We start from the raw sequence: 18,920 nt of genomic DNA, 5'->3' as shown, positions 1-18,920 counted from the left end.
GTGTTAGTCTTGTTCAGTCATTAAAAGGAAAAGAATGTCCATTTCGAAAGTGAAACAAAGGTGAACCATTTCGTTCTCATACATGTAAAAACGATAATTAATAAAATTGAGAATGGAAATGGGGAATGTGTCAAAGAGACAACAACCCGCCCAAATAAAAAACAACAGCAGAGGGTCACCAACAGGTCTTCAATGTAGCGAGAAATTCCCGCACCCGGAGGCGTCCTTCAGCTGGCCCCTAAACAAATATATACTAGTCCAGTGATAATGAACGCCATACTAATTTCCAAATTGTACACAAGAAACTAAAATTAAAATAATACAAGACTAACAAAGGCCAGAGGCTCCTGACTTGGGACAGGCGCAAAAATGCGGCGGGGTTAAACATGTTTGTAAGATCTCAACCCTCCCCCTATACCTCTAACCAATGTAGTAAAGTAAACGCATAACAATACGCACATTAAAATTCAGTTCAAGAGAAATCCGAGTCTGATGTCAGATATAACCAAAGAAAATAAACAAAATGACAATAATACATAAATAACAACAGACTACTAGCAGTTAACTGACATGCCAGCTCCAGACTTCAACTAAACTGACTGAAAGATTATGATTTCATCATATGAACATCAGGCACAATCCTTCCCGTTAGGGGTTTAGTATCATACCATCATAACATATATGAGAAGAACATAACCCGTGTCATGCCAACAACTGTTTTTAGAATAAATGTGTTTAGTTCCGATGCAAAGACCTTATCAGTGACTCAATATTAACGCCAAAATATGCAATCTTTAATGACTTGACAACAGTATCGTAATTATATCCCTTCTTAATAAGTCTATTCAAAGGTTTTGTAAGTTTCTGAGGTGAATACTGACACCTTTGTGCTTTATAAAGAATATTACCATAAAAAATTGGATGTGAAATACCTGAACGTATTAAAAGTCTGCATGTTGAGCTATATTTACGAATAATGTCTTTATACCGATGATAAAATTTAGTAAATGTTTTGAATAGTTTGTGATATCGAAAACCCTGGTGTAATAATTTTTCAGTAATACATAAATTTCTCTCGTTAAAATCTAAAACATTGTTACATACACGAGCGAATCGTACAAGTTGAGATATATAAACACCGTAAGATGGTGACAAGGGAACGTCACCATCTAAAAACGGATAATTAACGATAGGAAATGAAAAATCATCCCTTTTATCATAAATTTTAGTATTCAGCTTTCCATTAGTGATATAGATATCAAGATCGAGAAAAGGGCAGTGGTCATTGTTAGTATTAGCTTTATTTAAAGTAAGTTCAACAGGATAAATTTCATTAATATACATACTGAAGTCGTCATTATTGAGAGCCAAAATATCATCCAAATATCTAAAAGTATTATTAAATTTGTTTATCAGATGTTGTTTCGATGGGTCTAACTTATTTGTTAACCTATAACATGATATCAAACAGACCTAAAAAATCCAATTGCACGATGTCGCTATATATTTATCTTTATGTTAATGTTTATAATTAGGTCATCTGACCTTCGGCAGTTTTCGGAAGTCATCTCGATAGTTAATTAGATGGCAGCTAGACTCAAATGCCCACGGATTTCTGAAAATATTTTATCGAGAACATGCACTGTTTATTTTAGATTTTTTGCAATTTGGATGTTCATTTTATTATGTTTAAATCAACTATGAGAATTTCAGTCAAATCGATGGACATGAATTTGACAGCCAATGCCCCTTTTAAGGAAATTTTCATCCATGATATTCTCATGCAAGTTTTTCTACAGAGCCATTTTACTGACTTCTAATACAATGGCTTTTAAATAATCCATTTTATTCTGACAACAATTTCAATATCGATATCCACGAGACTAACGTCTCATGCGCTTCATGCGCTTTTGTTTTATCAAGTTGCTTTTTAAGAAAGACATTGTGGTTCTTTCAATGTAGGAGTCATACACATTTTCCATAAATTTTGAAACGTTTGAAATTAGTTATCAAAGGGACCAGGATTATAATTTAGTACGCCAGACGCGCGTTTCGTCTTCATAAGACTCATCAGTGACGCTCATATCAAACTATTTATAAAGCTAAACAAGTACAAAGTTGAAGAGCATTGAGGATCCAAAATTCCAAAAAGTTGTGCCAAATACGGCTAAGGTAATCTATGCCTGGGATAAGAAAATCCTTAGTTTTTCGAAAAATTCAAAGTTTTGTAAACAGAAAATTTATAAAAATGACCACATTGTTGATATACATGTCAGCACCGAAGTGTTGACTACTGGGCTGGTGATACCCTTGGGGACGAAACGTCCACCAGCAGTGGCATCGACCCAGTGGTGTAAATAGTTATCAAAGGGACCAGGATTATAATTTAGTACGCCAGACGCGCGTTTCGTCTTCATAAGACTCATCAGTGACGATCATATCAAAATATTTATAAAGCTAAACAAGTACAAAGTTGAAGAGCATTGAGGATCCAAAATTCCAAAAAGTTGTGCCAAATACTTGACGATATTAATTCGATGTGATCATGTTCTCTTGTTTATTCATCTTTTATTTAATAATTTGATTTTGTTAAGACGGACAGAATTTCAGATGGACTAATAAAATAAGCTGGCGTCACCATTTCCAAACTTATCACTATTCTCAATACACGATACTTTATTAAATAATAATGACCAGAGATACGATTCTAACTGAACGCAAAATATACCGCTGTGTTTTGACCACAAGTGTTCAAGACGCAATTTCCCACTCTATTCATAATAACAAGCTATAGGTAAAACACAGATGATCTGCAAGTCATTTCCCAATACTGTCATCATAGATGCCAGGATCAGAATTTTATATCTATAAAATCTAAAATCATCTTTGACAGGTGAACAAAGGTGCTCCAGCAGTTATTTCTCCAACTACATATAATGCATATCCAGGACAGGACAAGGCATATGCAACAGCAGTTATTTCTTTCTTTACATACAATACCTACCGAGGACAGAAAACGCAAATGCTACAGAAGTTATTTCCTTTTCTACATATAATACCCACCTAGGATCGATAATCAAAGGTGTTCACCAAGTCTTTTCCAACTCTACAGGTAATACTCTTCTATGTTTGGGGAAGCCAGATGCTCCAGAAGTCTTTTCACAGTCTACATATAATACCCACATGGGGCTGGTGAGCAAGGGTGCCGTTAATTATTTCCCTCTCTACATATGATACCCACAAAAGACAATTGAACTCACGTTCTTCATTGAAGAATCTTCTTTTTAAATACATGTTTAATAAAACATCCCGAAATGACAAATGTAAAACAATTAAAACGAGAAAAACTAACTTCCTAATTTAGGAACAAATAGTAATGAACGACAAAGGGTTAGGGTTGAGGTTAGAGTGACTGTTTTCCCTCCTATAATAACATGCATGCTGAGTATTATTTGTTAACACGCTAGTAATGGTAACAATTGACAGGGTGACATGGTCACCATGCCTGATCTCGTTAATATAACTTGAGGTCCATTAATCTACGATCTCTGTCAGGTGATAGAGCTTATACAATATAATAAGACAGTGTCAAGTGATCTATGTGTTCAAATGATCATCATAATTGATCTATCTTGTTTTTATTGTTGAATTGTTATGTGAAAACAACACACTTGTATAGATACACAAGAACATTCATTCATTTTGCGCAAGTTTTGATTGATTGATTGATTGTTTATGTCTCATGCTACTTTTATCACTCTTAAACAGGCTTCTTCTTTACTGTGTTTTATCCACCACTTCTTTGCAGAATCCCAAAAAATAGTTAAATATTTAGGAATACAAATGTATAGTAGTACTTATGGCACGCCGTTATTATATTTATTCAATTTCGAGATACCTTATTTAGTTAAATAAGATATCTTATAAACTAATTGAGATATCTTAATAACAAAATGAGATATCTTATATATTAATTGAGATATCTGATTTATTAAATAAGATATCTTATATATTAAATAAGATATCTTATTAAAATGTTTATAAAGATATCTTATTAAATATATGAGATATCTTATTTAAAATATAAGATATCTTATTTAAAATATAAGATATCTCTATTAATTTATAATATATCTTATTAACTATATAAGATATCTTTTATATAGTTTATAATAGAGATATCTTATTTACTTAATAAGATATCTCCATAAGTTAATAAGATATCTCTATTAGTTTAAAAGATATCTCTAGTAATTAATAAGATATCTCTATTAGTTTATAAGATATCTTATAAAGTATGTATTTGAAAGATATCTTTATAAAGATGTAAGATATCTTATATACTTTATGAGATATCTTATTACTTAATAGAGATATCTTATAAGCTAATAGAGATATCTTATAAACTTTTAGAGATATCTTATTAACTTATAGAGATATCTTATTAATTTATAGAGATATCTTATAAACTAATAGAGATATCTTATAAACTTTTAGAGATATCTTATTAACTTATAGAGATATCTTATTTAATTGGTTATAAAGATATCTTATTTAATATATTAGATATCTCCATAAGTTAATAAGATATCTCTATTAGTTTATAAGATATCTCTATTAATTTATAAGAGATCTTAAAAAGTATGTATTTAAAAGATATCTTTGTAAAGAAGTAAGATATCTGATATACTTAATAAGATATCTTATTAATTAATAGAGCTATCTTATTAACTTATAGAGATATCTTATAAACTAATAGAGATATCTTATTTACTTTCAAATTAAATAAGATATCTTATAAAAATTAAAGATATCTTAACACTTAATAAGATATCTTGTTAATTAAATAAGATATCTTCAAATTTGAATAAATATATAAACGGCGTGCCATAAGTACTAGGTGATATTCTTATCAATAAATTAAAATACAGTTTGATTAGTGGCGGAAGCTGGAGTGCCTGAACAAAAACACCGACCTTTTACAGACAACCTCACAATCCGCATGCACTTGAAACAAAGTAACACAATTAACGTTATGAACCCAGAATACTTATATAAAATATATGCATGTACGTAAATCATCCGTCCATTAGTTAAAATGTCCTTGAACAAAAACGTTATAATTAATGATACAGTGTATGTTATGTTCATTTATGTAATAATTAATGATCTATGGATATATCATAGTGCATTCAAATATAGGACCAAAAACCTAAAAATACATAAGATACATTCATCATGTGTATGCTAAACAGAAATACTAAATCGTGTCATCATTAGAACAATAAAGGGTCATACCGCAGGCGTGTATTTTATGGGAAACTTTCATTTAACCTCATATCTCCGTTAGATATATTAACGTTTTCTATTGACCCTGAAAATTTAAAGATATTACTGTTTGTTAATTAAAGAAAGGATAAATAGTAAACTAGCATTATGCGATTTCTATGGAAGTTTTTTTCTTTATAGTGGTCACAGAAAAACTCGCCGGATTTTGCTTGTTTTTATCAGACCGTTTTAGACGTATAAAAGGTAGACCGTAGACTTCCGTCTTGGGTCCATTCGTTTAAAACACTTCGTTAGATGACTCAATTTTGTTCTTACCGATTTTTATGAAAAGCACACTATTAGGATTGACAAAAAAAACAAAAAACTTATTTTTGATGTCATATCAGAGATAAAGGACTCTATTCATGGAAATTCTATACAATAACGCAGCTATGTTGTGGTGCTTTTTTTTTAATTGTAATATGGATAAATGAACCAAAATAAGCTTAATAAATCTATCAGATGGGACCGTCTTTTATTGGATTATATTAGTTTTATTATATGACATGTTCTTCCATGATATCTTCATACATGTTTATTCTTCAGAGACATTTTACTAACTTCTAATAAGATGCATTTTATTACGGCAACACATTCATTTCCCATTAGACGGGCGTATTATGCGCAAACTTGTGTATATTCATATTTATTAAGATGCAAGCAGTTTGTCCGAAATCAGATATCAAATTTTCATAACTTTTTAATCTTGAAAAGATTGTCAAGTAACTCAATATTATTAGTTACATAGTGTGCTATTGACCTATTGCTAATACGGTGTATATGGGGTCAGTAAATTCCATATGAGGTGAGACCTCCTTACTACCTAATATTGAATATAAAGGGACGTAACCCCACTACTAACCGTGTATGAAATAAACCCAGCCTCCCTTTTAACCTAATATCAAATATACACGGTCTTCACGCGGACGATTTTAACCAATCACATTCTTAGAAATGTATAGGAGGAAAGATAAATGATCATATCCCCTAAACTGATCTATTTTTTTTTGTTTATTCTAATTGATTCAATGAAATCCAATAGTTCCTTATATCGAATCAATGACAAGTATTTTTTTGTCATTGATGCTCACAAGTTTTAGACGAACAAAGGAAGTAAGGCGATTTCGCGATTTCCAAACTGATGTTCATTCTTAAGGTCTATCTTCGATAAACAATATTTAATTGAATTTAATGACCAGTGACCCCAATCCCTTCTCTAGATATGATCTTTACTAGGAACACTCAACCCCCTCCCAAAAAATTAAATAAATAAATTATTGAAATGCTGATTGTCTTTCTGTATGTCTGTCCGTTCAATAAGGTAATCCCGCTCACATATATAGTTTCGTTGGAATTTATTTTCTTTACTTCTGATTAGAAAGAGGTATATTATTATAAGTTATATTATAGTTTTTGTGGAAAATTCATACATCAAGAGGCGCAGCTGCAGCCAATTTAGATATTGTCAAAAATATCCTTTTGAAATGTTATTGCTGTTTTTAATTTGCCATTGCAAGGTCCGAACAAAGTTGCTTGTCAACTTTATTAAAGAATGTTAAAATGTTTAGCTCTATCAATTAACTTGACTGCTATCTACTTATACAATACAATACAATGTCACGTTGCACGTAAACATAAACCCACACACGTCCTCTATTTTACGATGTATATCCATGTATTTGAGGTCTTCACTCAAAAAGAAAATATTTTAATTGTAATTTGAAAAATGATCTGATGAAAAAAATACAACAGGAAAGATTAAGAACGACGTAAAATACATTTACCGCACTCCTTGAATAGCAATTATCAACCATAAATAATGAGAGAAAAAAACAACCGTCATTAACACCCAGAACAACTTAATCTGCCTAAAGTCAATTTTGTTTAAAGGCTTTATAACCTGATGTGATTAAGTTTTATTACATAATTTATTAATAGTTATATTTACATTGTGTTAAATGACTTCTAGAATATTACACTTAATTACCTATTATGTCTGTTTGTTTTACACATACATTGTTGTAAATATAAAAGAATTCGATGCAACTCTCACAAAAGGTGAGAGGTTAGGCTACACACGGAAATGCTTGTAACAAGTCAGGAATTCGAAAGTTCTTTTCTATTTGTAAGATGTGTTTGAGCTTTTGGTTTTGCCATTTAATAAAGAACTTTCTGTTTTGAATTTCTCTTGCAGTTCGGTATTTTGTTTATTTTACTTTTTACGTCATACGCACAATTATGTTTTTATATAATTAATTTCATATATTTAGAGACGAATTGTGTCATATCACAATACTGTTTCCATTGAAACTTTATTTGAAAATGTTCAAAAGAAAACAAATTTCTGTTACTTATAAAAATACCTAGATGTGGTATGATTACCCATAAAATAAATTCCATGCAGAGATCTATATGTCTATACTTGACGAAAAACAGGGTATTTGATAGTTATATCATGGTATGTTTTATTACAGCTTAGTCAAATAAGGGTAAACAAGTCACATCTCCAGTTAATGTCTAATAAAGGGGGATGGATAGTCCTTTCTGAGAGGTGTGAAATGAATACATCTTTAAAGGGGGTGTAATTTTTTCTTTTCTTCATCTGACACATACAATTATACGCAAAAGACTTCTAAGGGTCTTGCAGCAGTAAATAGTTTGCAAGATAAAAATAATTACATCTTAGGGGTTACAAAAATGCCTATGTCATATCTTAGGGGTGCTGCTTTGGTATCTAGACAGTTTCGTATCATACATTGTCTGGTATCATATTTATTGAATGGAATTTTGTCCACAATACAGTGAATTGATATTGATACAAAGTTCTGATGGGAACAACCATTGCAGTAAAAAAGTCTGATAGGTCATTTTTCCCCATGATAGCCCATCCACCCAATATGAACAGAAACTGTTAATCTGATAGGTCTTAATTTTAAGATCTGATAGGTAGTTTTTCATAATGTTTTTTCTGATACCTATAAAAAAAATTCTCCCAATCCGTCCCAACCTGTCAGAAATTAATTTGAATGGCCCATTTTTATTATAACACTTTCATGATCTCGTAAAAGTGTTTTAGTTGCAGATATCATTAAAACTGAGATCCCTATCAGCTTATTATATATCTATACATATTTTCACGAATTCATCAAAACCTATCGAAAGCTTAAATATATATATCGTCCACATATAAGTACCAAGCACAACAATTTCACGTCCAAAGACGCTTGGGTCTTCTCTGATTAAGATACTTTCATAAGTTGTTTATTTATTAAATAATAATAGAATGAGATTGGGCATGTGTCAAAGTAGCAACAAACCGACCAAAGACCAGAAAACAACAGGAGCCCACCAATGGGTCTTCAACATATCGTGAAAATCCCGCTAGCGGAGGCGGGCTTTCGTTGTTCCCAAAACAAAAAAGTGTACTTGTTCAATGCAAATGAACGTCAAACTAAACTAAAAAAAATAGATAAAAAAATTAACAAACTAACAAAGACTAGAGGCTCCTGACTTAGCACAGCCGCAATGCATTCCCATGTATCAATATCACTATCTTAAACAGTAACTGTAAGATTAGAAGTAAGGGGATGGCATATGTAAACTACAACCAATGTATGGAATTGGAAGTGATATAAAGGTAATAAATAAGAGCTAATCCACACAATTGTCATACGTACACATATCTGAATAAAACCCAGACTGAAGTCATGTCACAGGCGTCCTTGATATAGCCAGGAAATCTTATTTTTCATTCAAAATTTAATCTATTGAAATAGCATAGTTGATAGATAAAACTGAACTGGTCATCCAGATACGCAAGCTTTAGGATATTCGCTCATGTGTCAAATTTTTAATGGCATATATCTCGAGGAAAAGCACACAAACTCTTCAGTTTGTTGTTTTATTTAGTACATTTTTTTTCTATAATATCAATTTATAACAGTCTTTCAAAACTATTGTTATTTTAACACAGTATGGTTTGTCATAAGAACAGTTTATAGATAATAATTAATGTTGTATAACAAGATTAATTATTTTTGTATGACACTAAAAGCACTATCATCATTTTTCACATCATAATGCTAACTCATTAGAAAAGAAACAATACAGAAGATAGTCGTAGGTATCTTTATTACCTAAAAGATACATATCTGGAGTACAATTCAGTGACATAAGTACTACAAGGAATTAGACTATTCTAAGTTTAAAGGGCGCAGTTATTGTCTCGTAAAATGATTCTTTTCCAAGTATAATTCAAAATTTGACACAGGACTTAATTCAGGGTTATCGAAAACAAAAAGAAACAGCAGAAGCAGTGGAATAATTAATTCATAGTAAGAAATACTTACACTTATGTTTGTTTCATCATCCATGCTCAACCTGGAGGTTTGAAATAACAAATAAAACATACACAGTCGAATGGAGACATAAAATCGTGTAATAACATACACAGTCGAATGGAGACATAAAATCGTATAATAACATACACAGTCGAATGGAGACATAAAATCGTGTAATAACATAAACAGTCGAATGGAGACATAAAATCGTGTAATAACATACACAGTCGAATGGAGAAATAAAATCGTGTAATAACATACACAGTCGAATGGAGACATAAAATCGTGTTATAACATACACAGTCGAATGGAGACATAAAATCGTGTAATAACATACACAGTCGAATGGAGACATAAAATCGTGTAATAATATACACAGTCAAATGGAGACATAAAATCGTGTAATAACATAAACAATCGAATGGAGACATAAAATCGTGTAATAACATACACAGTCGAATGGAGACATAAAATCGTGTAATAACATACACAGTCGAATGGAGACATAAAATCGTGTAATAACATACACAGTACCAACTCTTTTGCACCAGATGAGAATTTTGACAATGAATGTCTTTCCAGTGATGCTCGGGGTTAAAATATTTGAAAATCCAAAGTTTATTACAAATATGCAGAGCTATAAACAAAAATGGGCAAGGAATCAGAGCTTTGCATGAGGGAGATACAGTGTAAATGAGTAATTTACATTTAACCGAAATTTATAACCATCCTCAATCGTTTGTTCAGATCAAAAAAATATTTTTGATTAATTTCCCGGTGTGATATTTTATTTACAAAATCTGTTGAGTATCAACTGAAACAATTGACTTTAGTTTTAGTTAAAAAAAACCGTTGGTCTCCAATCAAAGATAGCACACTAGATAACGACTAAATTGATGTAAATTAGAATTAGACATACTACTTCAGAATCATGTAAAATAATCTATTCTGAATGAATGAAAATCAAGAGTATTGGGCCCCGACTATTTTATTAATCAGCACTATATTTGATATGGAAAAAACCCAGTTGTCAATATATCTTAAATATTAATAATGGACATGAATACTATACAGGAAAAAAAAATAAATGAATTAAGATCCGATAATTTACATGTACAATAATGATGGAAATGTGTTAAATTATTTACGAGCTATCTATCAAAAATCGTCATCTTCATATATTCCTCTTACAGCTGTATGTCGTTTAATAATTGATGGTCACTTCCCTTCAATTCGTATAAATATAAAAAGAAAAACAGCATTCATTTAATATATTTAATTAGCAACACATATAACTCGACGAGCGAACATCATGTGTTTTAGGATTCGTAATAGATAGTTTCATATCGAATCACTCACATGATTTGAAAGAATAAACTAAAAAAAGGTAAGAAATATAAAAATAACACAGCTTATGGTGGCATGGGTGTTTTTCACATCTTGGATTATAAAAAAACCCAGAGAACCTAAGGTATAGATTATTAATCTATACTAGTCAACAAAAGAAACGATACACGACTTTGAAATAAAATTTATCAAAAAGTATTAAATATAAAACAAAATGAAATACACTATTTTAAAAAGCTTTCATTTGCAATGTATGCACATGTGATAATGAAAATCAAAACTTGTCGGAAAGTATCTAAATTCCCTGTAAACGACTATAGGGTGCAAATAAGTTTTGCGGAAAGTTGAATAAAAAATCGACACGTAATTTTCTAAGTGCTAAATAAAATTTCAACTTTGTTTAAAAATATTCAATATGCTAATCAAGTTGTGTTTCATGTTGTAACTAATGGGTTGAAAATTTTTTTTTTTCAAATTTTTGGGAAATTAGTGTTTTTTTGAAATTTCAAAAAATGCAAAATTTTTTTTTTAATTTTTGTCTCAAATCAATGCTTTCGATATGAAAACAACACACAGTAAATTTGAAACATTTCGGATTACTTTTAAGATTGTGGCTGCTTTTTGAATATCACTTTACACATACTGTCTATGGTAAATCAGTTGATAATGTATACATTTTAACGATTTCTCGAACTTTGGTAAACAAATAAACGAAGAAACTGTATGATTTTTAAAAACAAATTGATGGCAAACATTGTCTCTACCTTTAAATGAGAGGTTGGCATCATTAGTTGAAACTTCTGTTTTTTCAAATTGTCGTTTTATGTTAATTTTGTGAAAAACAAAAAAAATCGTCAAAAACATCATGAAAGCAAAAAAATATTTTTTTTGAACGGATTTATATTTCCATAATGATTAAGTATTACTACCATCTATATTGGTCCTATAAACGGAAAACTTTATCTAAAATTTGAAAAAAAGTCTTGTATCGTTTCTTTTGTTGACTAGTATAATTTGAAAAATTTGATGCCGGACTGCAAATACCTAATACATTTAAAAGAACAAATTATAAGATAATAATATACATATGAAGATTTTTAAAAGTGCAGATGATTTTTGGTTGATTTCTGATGTGTTTAAATTGGCATTTTAAGGGAAAGTAACACCGAAACCGGGCATTTTCTGAAGAAATCTACATGGATTTTTCTTATTTGGTATTTTAGCCGGAAAAAACGTACGGTGACCCTATCTTTTCTTTTCGTATTTTCTTTAACATTCATAAGTTTAGCTTCTAATCCCTAATTATGTTTAATCCTGTATAATCCATACAAAATTTGTCAGTTTGTAATCACCTGTAGTTTGAGAAAATGCGCGATGACCTATCATTTTTATTATATATTTAACATATAGCAATATATTCTACGTTTCTACGAGTTTTGAACAGCGGTATACTACTGTTGCATTTATTTGGCAAAGTATAAATGAATTCTAACATTTTTACTTTAGACTCCGATACCACCTTAATCAGAGACAACGAGACTTCTTCTTCAAAATCATTTCCAGTTAATTTCAACTTTATTTTGCTGTAAAGGACAAAAATATTAGGTTTAAATCTAACTTCGGAATTTTGTTGAAAGCAGGCATAAATATTTGTTTTCGTCTGTGACGTGAAGTAGCTAGAACAATTGATTGGGTCAACCACCTCTGTTGGTCCGATAGATTATTCACGAAATGATATTAAATTAAATTAGCTACACCCAGTTATCAATACGAGGATATGTGAAGAATGAGGAAACTCTAAACAGAGTTAAAATGAAGTGGTAGTAATACGGCTTAAACGATGGTCAAATCTAATTTTTTATGGAAGTAAAACAACTTTGTGGCTAAAGATATTTTTTTTGTATTTTTTACCGTTTACAAATCATTTCGAATACTTCGTTTTAGCATCGCCATATACATCTTAATTGTTTTTATATTTTCAGAATTTTATTTAAAAAACGCAAGAACAATGGACATAGAGAAAGGGTCAGAAGAAAAAAAGGAGAAAATTAAAGACGACGTTCCATTTACAAAATTCCAGATACTTAGAAATGTATTTATTATTAGTTGTGGATTTTTACTTATTTTCATTCCATTTCAATCCATTACCAATCTCCAAAGTACTTTAAATAAAGAAGAGGGACTCGGAACTGGAGGATTAGCTATCATCTATGGAGCTCTAATCATATCATGCATGTTTCTGCCTTCTTTTGTGATCAGCCATCTTGGTTGTAAATGGACAATTGCTTGTTCCATGATCTGTTATCTTTTGTATATGGTAGCTAATTTCCATGCTGTTTGGGGTTCTATTGTTCCAGCATCTGTCATTATCGGACTAGGAGCAGCGCCATTGTGGTCTGCTAAGTGTTCCTACCTAACCAGGATGGCTATCTGGTATGCCAATTTAACTAATTCATTTGCACATCACGTTATGAGCAGATTCTTTGGAATTTTCTTTATGGTTTACCAAACAAGTAAGTTGCATGAATATAAGATTAATGTATCAATCGATTTGAAAAATTGAAATTGAAAATCAACAGGGGCGAACGATATCAGAGGGATATTCAAACTGATAGATTGGAAATAAACTGACAACGCCATGGCTAAAAAAGACAAAGGACAAACGGACAACTAATAGTAAACAAAAACAATATAGAAAACTAGAGACTAAGCTACACGAATCCAACCAAAACTGGGGGATTATCTCATGTGCTCTAGAAGGGTAAGCAAATCCTGCTCCACATGTGGCACCGTCGTGTTGCTTATGTCATTACAAAATCAGAAAAACACGCCCGGGAATATCGTATCAAATAGGAAATATATACTCAGTATTCAAGCGCTGCATGGAAAATTGCTACATAAGTTCACAGTTGGGAAGCTGAAATTATCTCTTTTATGGTAAAGTTTTGTTTTCAACCGACCCTCATTGACAATTATGGAGCCGACCCTCATTATATAATCAATCTTCTTTATGCCCTTTTTAATTTTCTCACCTGTTCAACGTTTGTGAAGTTGTTTTATTTAAAAAAATATTCCGGACTTGAGCATCACTGTAAAGACATTCATTGTCAAAATGCTCATCCAGTTCAATAGAATTGGTATCATTTATTTTATTCATACTCTTGCCATGTTACTTCTGAAGCTATCTCGTTTGATATAGTACATTGGAATAATTGCCACAACGTGAATAACGGTACATAAGGATTTTCGGTAACCGTAAGTCAATGTATTCCCCCCATGCATGCTTTGAAAGAAGCTCCTTGTTATTTTCGGGTTTTGTTTGTTGTTTTGTGCTTTTATATGTTTGTTTTAATTTTATTTTAAAGTTTCGATCGTATATAAGAACCAAAGTTGATACAGGAAAATTAGTGAATTGTCTACAACAATATATTACAGGCGAAATTTGGGGAAACATTATCTCATCGCAGGTGTTAAATGAGCAAGTTGAAGATAATTTTACATTGACGGAACATGAACTTAGAAAATGTGGAGCAAATTTTGACCCTGGTATACAAATAAACAATACAAATTTGGACAGACCAGATGACTCAAAGGTATGTTTTAAATGCCCTGTACCAAGTCAGGAGAATAGCAGTTGTTATCTTATAGTTCGTTTATATGTTTGTTGCATTTTCGTTGTTTTCCTCTTACAGTTGATGGGTTACCCTCGGTTTTAGTTAGTAACCCACATTTGTTTTTCTCACTCGATGTATGACTTTTGTACAGCGGTATACTACTTTTGCCTTCATTTAAACCTTTTGGAATTTTCATCGGAGTTTGGTATATTTGTTTACTTTTTAATTGAGAAATTGTTGCTTTATTATTGATTAGGTAAAATAAAGAAGTAAAGAATTTAAATAACGAAACATTGTTAACAGTCAGAGTAAGAACATAATAACATAACCAAAAATAACAAAAACTTGTAAAGATGATTCCTTCAAACTGGATAATCAGAGTATATTTTGACTTATTCTTATTTTCCGATTTCATTTCAGGTGCACCTTTTATGTTTGATTTACATGGCTAATGTTACGTTTGGAATTTTGATAATTGTTTTATTCCTTCAAAACATACCCATAAACAGTGGTGAGGAGAAGTCAAAAGGCAAATTATTGCCCAGCTTGATTGTAGAAACGTTCAAACATTTATGGCAGTCTCCATACCAGAAACTGTTAGTTATACTAACTATGTATAGCGGAGTTGAGCAGGCATTCATTGCTGGAGATTTCACAAAGGTAACTTAAAGGTTTTAAAAATAGTTTTCCTCTTATAGTTGACGTGTTTTCCTCGGTTTTAGTTGGTAACCCGGATATTTTCTCTCTCAATCGATTTATTTCTTTTGAACAGCGGTATACTACTGTTACCTTTATGTACTACTGAACATTACATAAAAACAAGGTGATATAATTAATAATATAAAGGGATAAATCAAAAACTTTAATCAGTTGTTATGATAAATTATGTACATACGTTATTTGACATAATCAACAACGAACAATCCATGCATGGCACAATTAACTGAAATTACTAAATAATGTTACCGGGTGCAAAAATGTTGTCTAGTATTTGCATCAATTATAACTCTTTACTCTACACTGAGGTTCCTGACATGGGAAACACTCGTAATATTGGAAAACTAAGCTTTATTTAGAGATCAAACCTCCCCACTTCACCAACAATTGACAGATAAAACACGCATAAGAGAAAATCTCTATCAGTATATTTCTGTTCATAAATAGCAGACTATTATACCATTGAACTGAATCATAATGTTTATATTCTTCAAGGTAAAGAACTTCTGAATAATTATAACCTAAAAGTCATTTATATTTAATCATATTTGATTATGATTGAAGTATCATGCCTAAAGAGTTTTATTCGTTTTAGTCCTATATAAGCTGTACTATTGGTATAAGGAACGTTGGTTATGTAATGATTTGTTATGGTATTGTGAATGCCGTTTGTTCATTGAGTTTTGGCAGGCTTATGATGTATGTCGGGCAGATTCCATTGTTTGCATTTGGTAAGTATTATTTCTATGTCATAAAGAAATTATTCACAAAAGTATAACCGGATGAATATCATTTGACTTCTGAGCATAAAATAATTTAACTCGACAAGGCCTTATGAAAATCTGAACCATTCAAAAAAGATTACAAATTGCGTGTTTCTTATCCTCCATCACGAATGTTCTGAAAGGAAACAAGGTTTTAGAAAGTGTGAATTCAGGGGAGAACCTCTTAAATATTGGTTAACGCAAAGCTTGTACCCTCTACACGTAAGTACGCCCATTCGTCAATCCCAAACTCAAAAGCCAGATTTCTACTTCATTTAACCTGCTATCGCATACTAATATGATATTCACAAGGGCGACATATTTCTTTTAAGTTATATTTTGTTACATATTATTGAGTTCAAATTATTGGTTGACATTTGAATCATGTCTTTTTAGCACTGATGTATACTAATTGTTATTAATTGGACATATGCGCTGAAATAAGATTTAATAAAAGACAATTTTAAGCAGCCAAGATATATACAGCTATGTGTCTTCGGCTGTTTTTTATATTGATTTTGGGGAATTAGCACATATTAACCGTATAATACTGGTCATTGTGGTTTATAGAAAATAGTTTTGATTACTAGCATTCCATTTTTGTATTTTTAGCTTTTGTTGTTCATGGAGGAACACAAACTGCGTTGTTACTATGGCAACCTCAACAGAAACCAGTATACATAGTATATATATTTGCCGGTCTATGGGGGACAGGTGACGCTGTAATACAGGCTCAAATAAATGGTGCGTAGATCAATTTCTGATTACCGGACATTTTAAAACTTTTAAATCACAACTCACAATATAAGTACAGTATGCGATTTGAAATGAATCAGAAAGATACATCTGGCCCTCTAAATAAAACCCCTCCTAAAAATCCAAGTAATAAAACAATGCAAAAATAAACATTAAATAGTACGCCAACAATTAAAAAAAAAATAAAAAATTGTCGACACCTGATCAAAACAATAAACTAAATAACAAGAAACAATGAAAGTATGTTATTATTATGTTCATTAAAAGAGAGGTGAAATAAAAGAGAGACATTCAAACTCATATGTAGAAAATAAACTGACAACGGTATGGTTAAAACAAAGACCAACAGACAAACAATAGAATACAAAATAAAACATAGAAAACTAAAGACTGCGCAACACGAACCCCACCAAAATGTTTGAGTGATCGTTTAGGCTATCGAAGGGTAAGCAGATTTTGCTTCACATGTGACACCCATCGTGTTGCTTTGCTTACAAACCTCGTAAATACTTCATAAGGCAAGGTATCAGAAAAGACAACAATATGACTAAAATAAGTTTATTCACGGGATAAGGTTATATATATTGACAGAGTAATCATCTTCTTTTGTACATGAATTATCGCTTATCTAATACCAAAATTCCAAAAACACAGAGAGTGTCATTGCTGAGAACTTGACAAAACCTATAAGTGGCCCGATTGGACCTAGTGGACATGTGGAATCTACAATAACTAAAATATGAGTCTACACACTTATCGAGAACAAGATCTAAAGCACAATTTCTTATCTATGTAGAATTCTATTACTTGTTCACAAAGAAATATGAAACATAATATAAAAAGAAGATGTAGTATGATTGCAAATGAGACAAGGCCAAATGACACAGATATTCACTACTTTAGGTCACCGTACGGCCTTCAACAATGAGCATACCACATAGTCAGCTATAAGAGGCCCCGAAATGACAAATGTAATACGATTCAAACGAGAAAAATAACGGCCAAATTTATGTAGCAAAAATGAACGAAAAACAAATACGTGTCACATCAACAAACGACAACCACGGAATTACAGGCTTCTGACTAGTGGAAAGGCAAATACATACAGAATGTAGCGGGGTTAAACATATAAGCGGGATCCCAAATCTGCCTCTAACCTAGGACAGTGTTGAAACAGTACAACATAAGAACGAACTATAAAAATCAGTTAAAAAAGGCTTAACTCATCAGATGGATACAAATAGACATACATATAACAAACACACTGATTTGACTTGGTAAGTTATTTCAAGAACTGTTATCATTAAGTGTAAACTGTAATATATCAAACTGGCAAGTATATGGTAAAAATAACAAAATTTGTAATGTATAATAAGTGTGATATAGTTTTTTTGAAACATCATTTCAGCGCTATATGGGTTTTTGTTTAAAGACAACTTGGAGCCGGCATTCTCAAACTATCGATTATTTGAAGCTATTGGTTTTCTGATTGCCTTTGCGTGGAGCAACTTTCTTAAAACATATATCAAGCTTTACATATGTCTTGGAATTTTGACGATTGGCATGAGCATGTATGGTATAGTTGAGATTTTAGAAAGAACTAAGAAGAAAAAGGTTTTGGATTGAATTTAGCATGGTACAAGTCCATTATATAAACAATGGACCGATATGACAGCAAAACAAAAATTTGATCGGAGAAACGGATTAATAATTACACTTATATTGAATAAAAAAAGAATCAAGATTTTTGGTTGGACAAGTCATCATTAGCATTCCGAATATATGGAGACAGCGTGCATGTGCACATTTCAGAGTCTATTTTCTTTGAATAAGGACATAAAAAAACGCATAACATATATCAATTCTTTTTTTTTGAATATAACAGCGATATGCATAAGTATGTTAACATAGATAATGACAGCAAATGTGAACTACGAATAAGTACCGACACCAGGAAAGTTGTGTGGCCATTTTTTGACAGAAGTATATGACAGAGACTGAATGGGAGATTATGTTAATAAGAAGAGGGACGAAAGATACCAAAGGGACAGTCA

General features: G+C 31.3%; 1 protein-coding gene across 1 annotated transcript; it reads left to right on the top strand.

The window, feature by feature from the left end:
- The first annotated feature begins 15,053 nt into the window (after positions 1–15,053).
- LOC139522475 (protein unc-93 homolog A-like) lies at positions 15,054–18,543 on the top strand. The gene is made up of 4 exons (XM_071315975.1): positions 15,054–15,289; positions 15,942–16,077; positions 16,723–16,854; positions 18,275–18,543. The coding sequence occupies exons 1-4, from the start codon at positions 15,074–15,076 to the stop codon at positions 18,490–18,492; spliced, it is 702 nt and encodes a 233-aa protein (XP_071172076.1). The 5' UTR covers positions 15,054–15,073; the 3' UTR covers positions 18,493–18,543.
- The last annotated feature ends 377 nt before the right edge of the window (positions 18,544–18,920 follow it).

The sequence above is a fragment of the Mytilus edulis genome, chromosome 5, assembly GCF_963676685.1.
Source record: "Mytilus edulis chromosome 5, xbMytEdul2.2, whole genome shotgun sequence".
Classification (NCBI taxonomy): Eukaryota; Metazoa; Mollusca; class Bivalvia; order Mytilida; family Mytilidae; genus Mytilus; species Mytilus edulis.
Note: the sequence above shows the minus strand (reverse complement) of the source record. Positions and strands in the feature narration are given on the sequence as shown.

Coding starts and splice junctions, on each gene's coding strand:
- LOC139522475 (XM_071315975.1), top strand. CDS start 15,074: ATGGCTAATGTTACGTTTGGAATTTTGATAATTGTTTTATTCCTTCAA. Junction 16,078..16,722: donor GATTCCATTGTTTGCATTTG/GTAAGTATTATT, acceptor TTGTATTTTTAG/CTTTTGTTGTTCATGGAGGA. Junction 16,855..18,274: donor AATACAGGCTCAAATAAATG/GTGCGTAGATCA, acceptor ACATCATTTCAG/CGCTATATGGGTTTTTGTTT.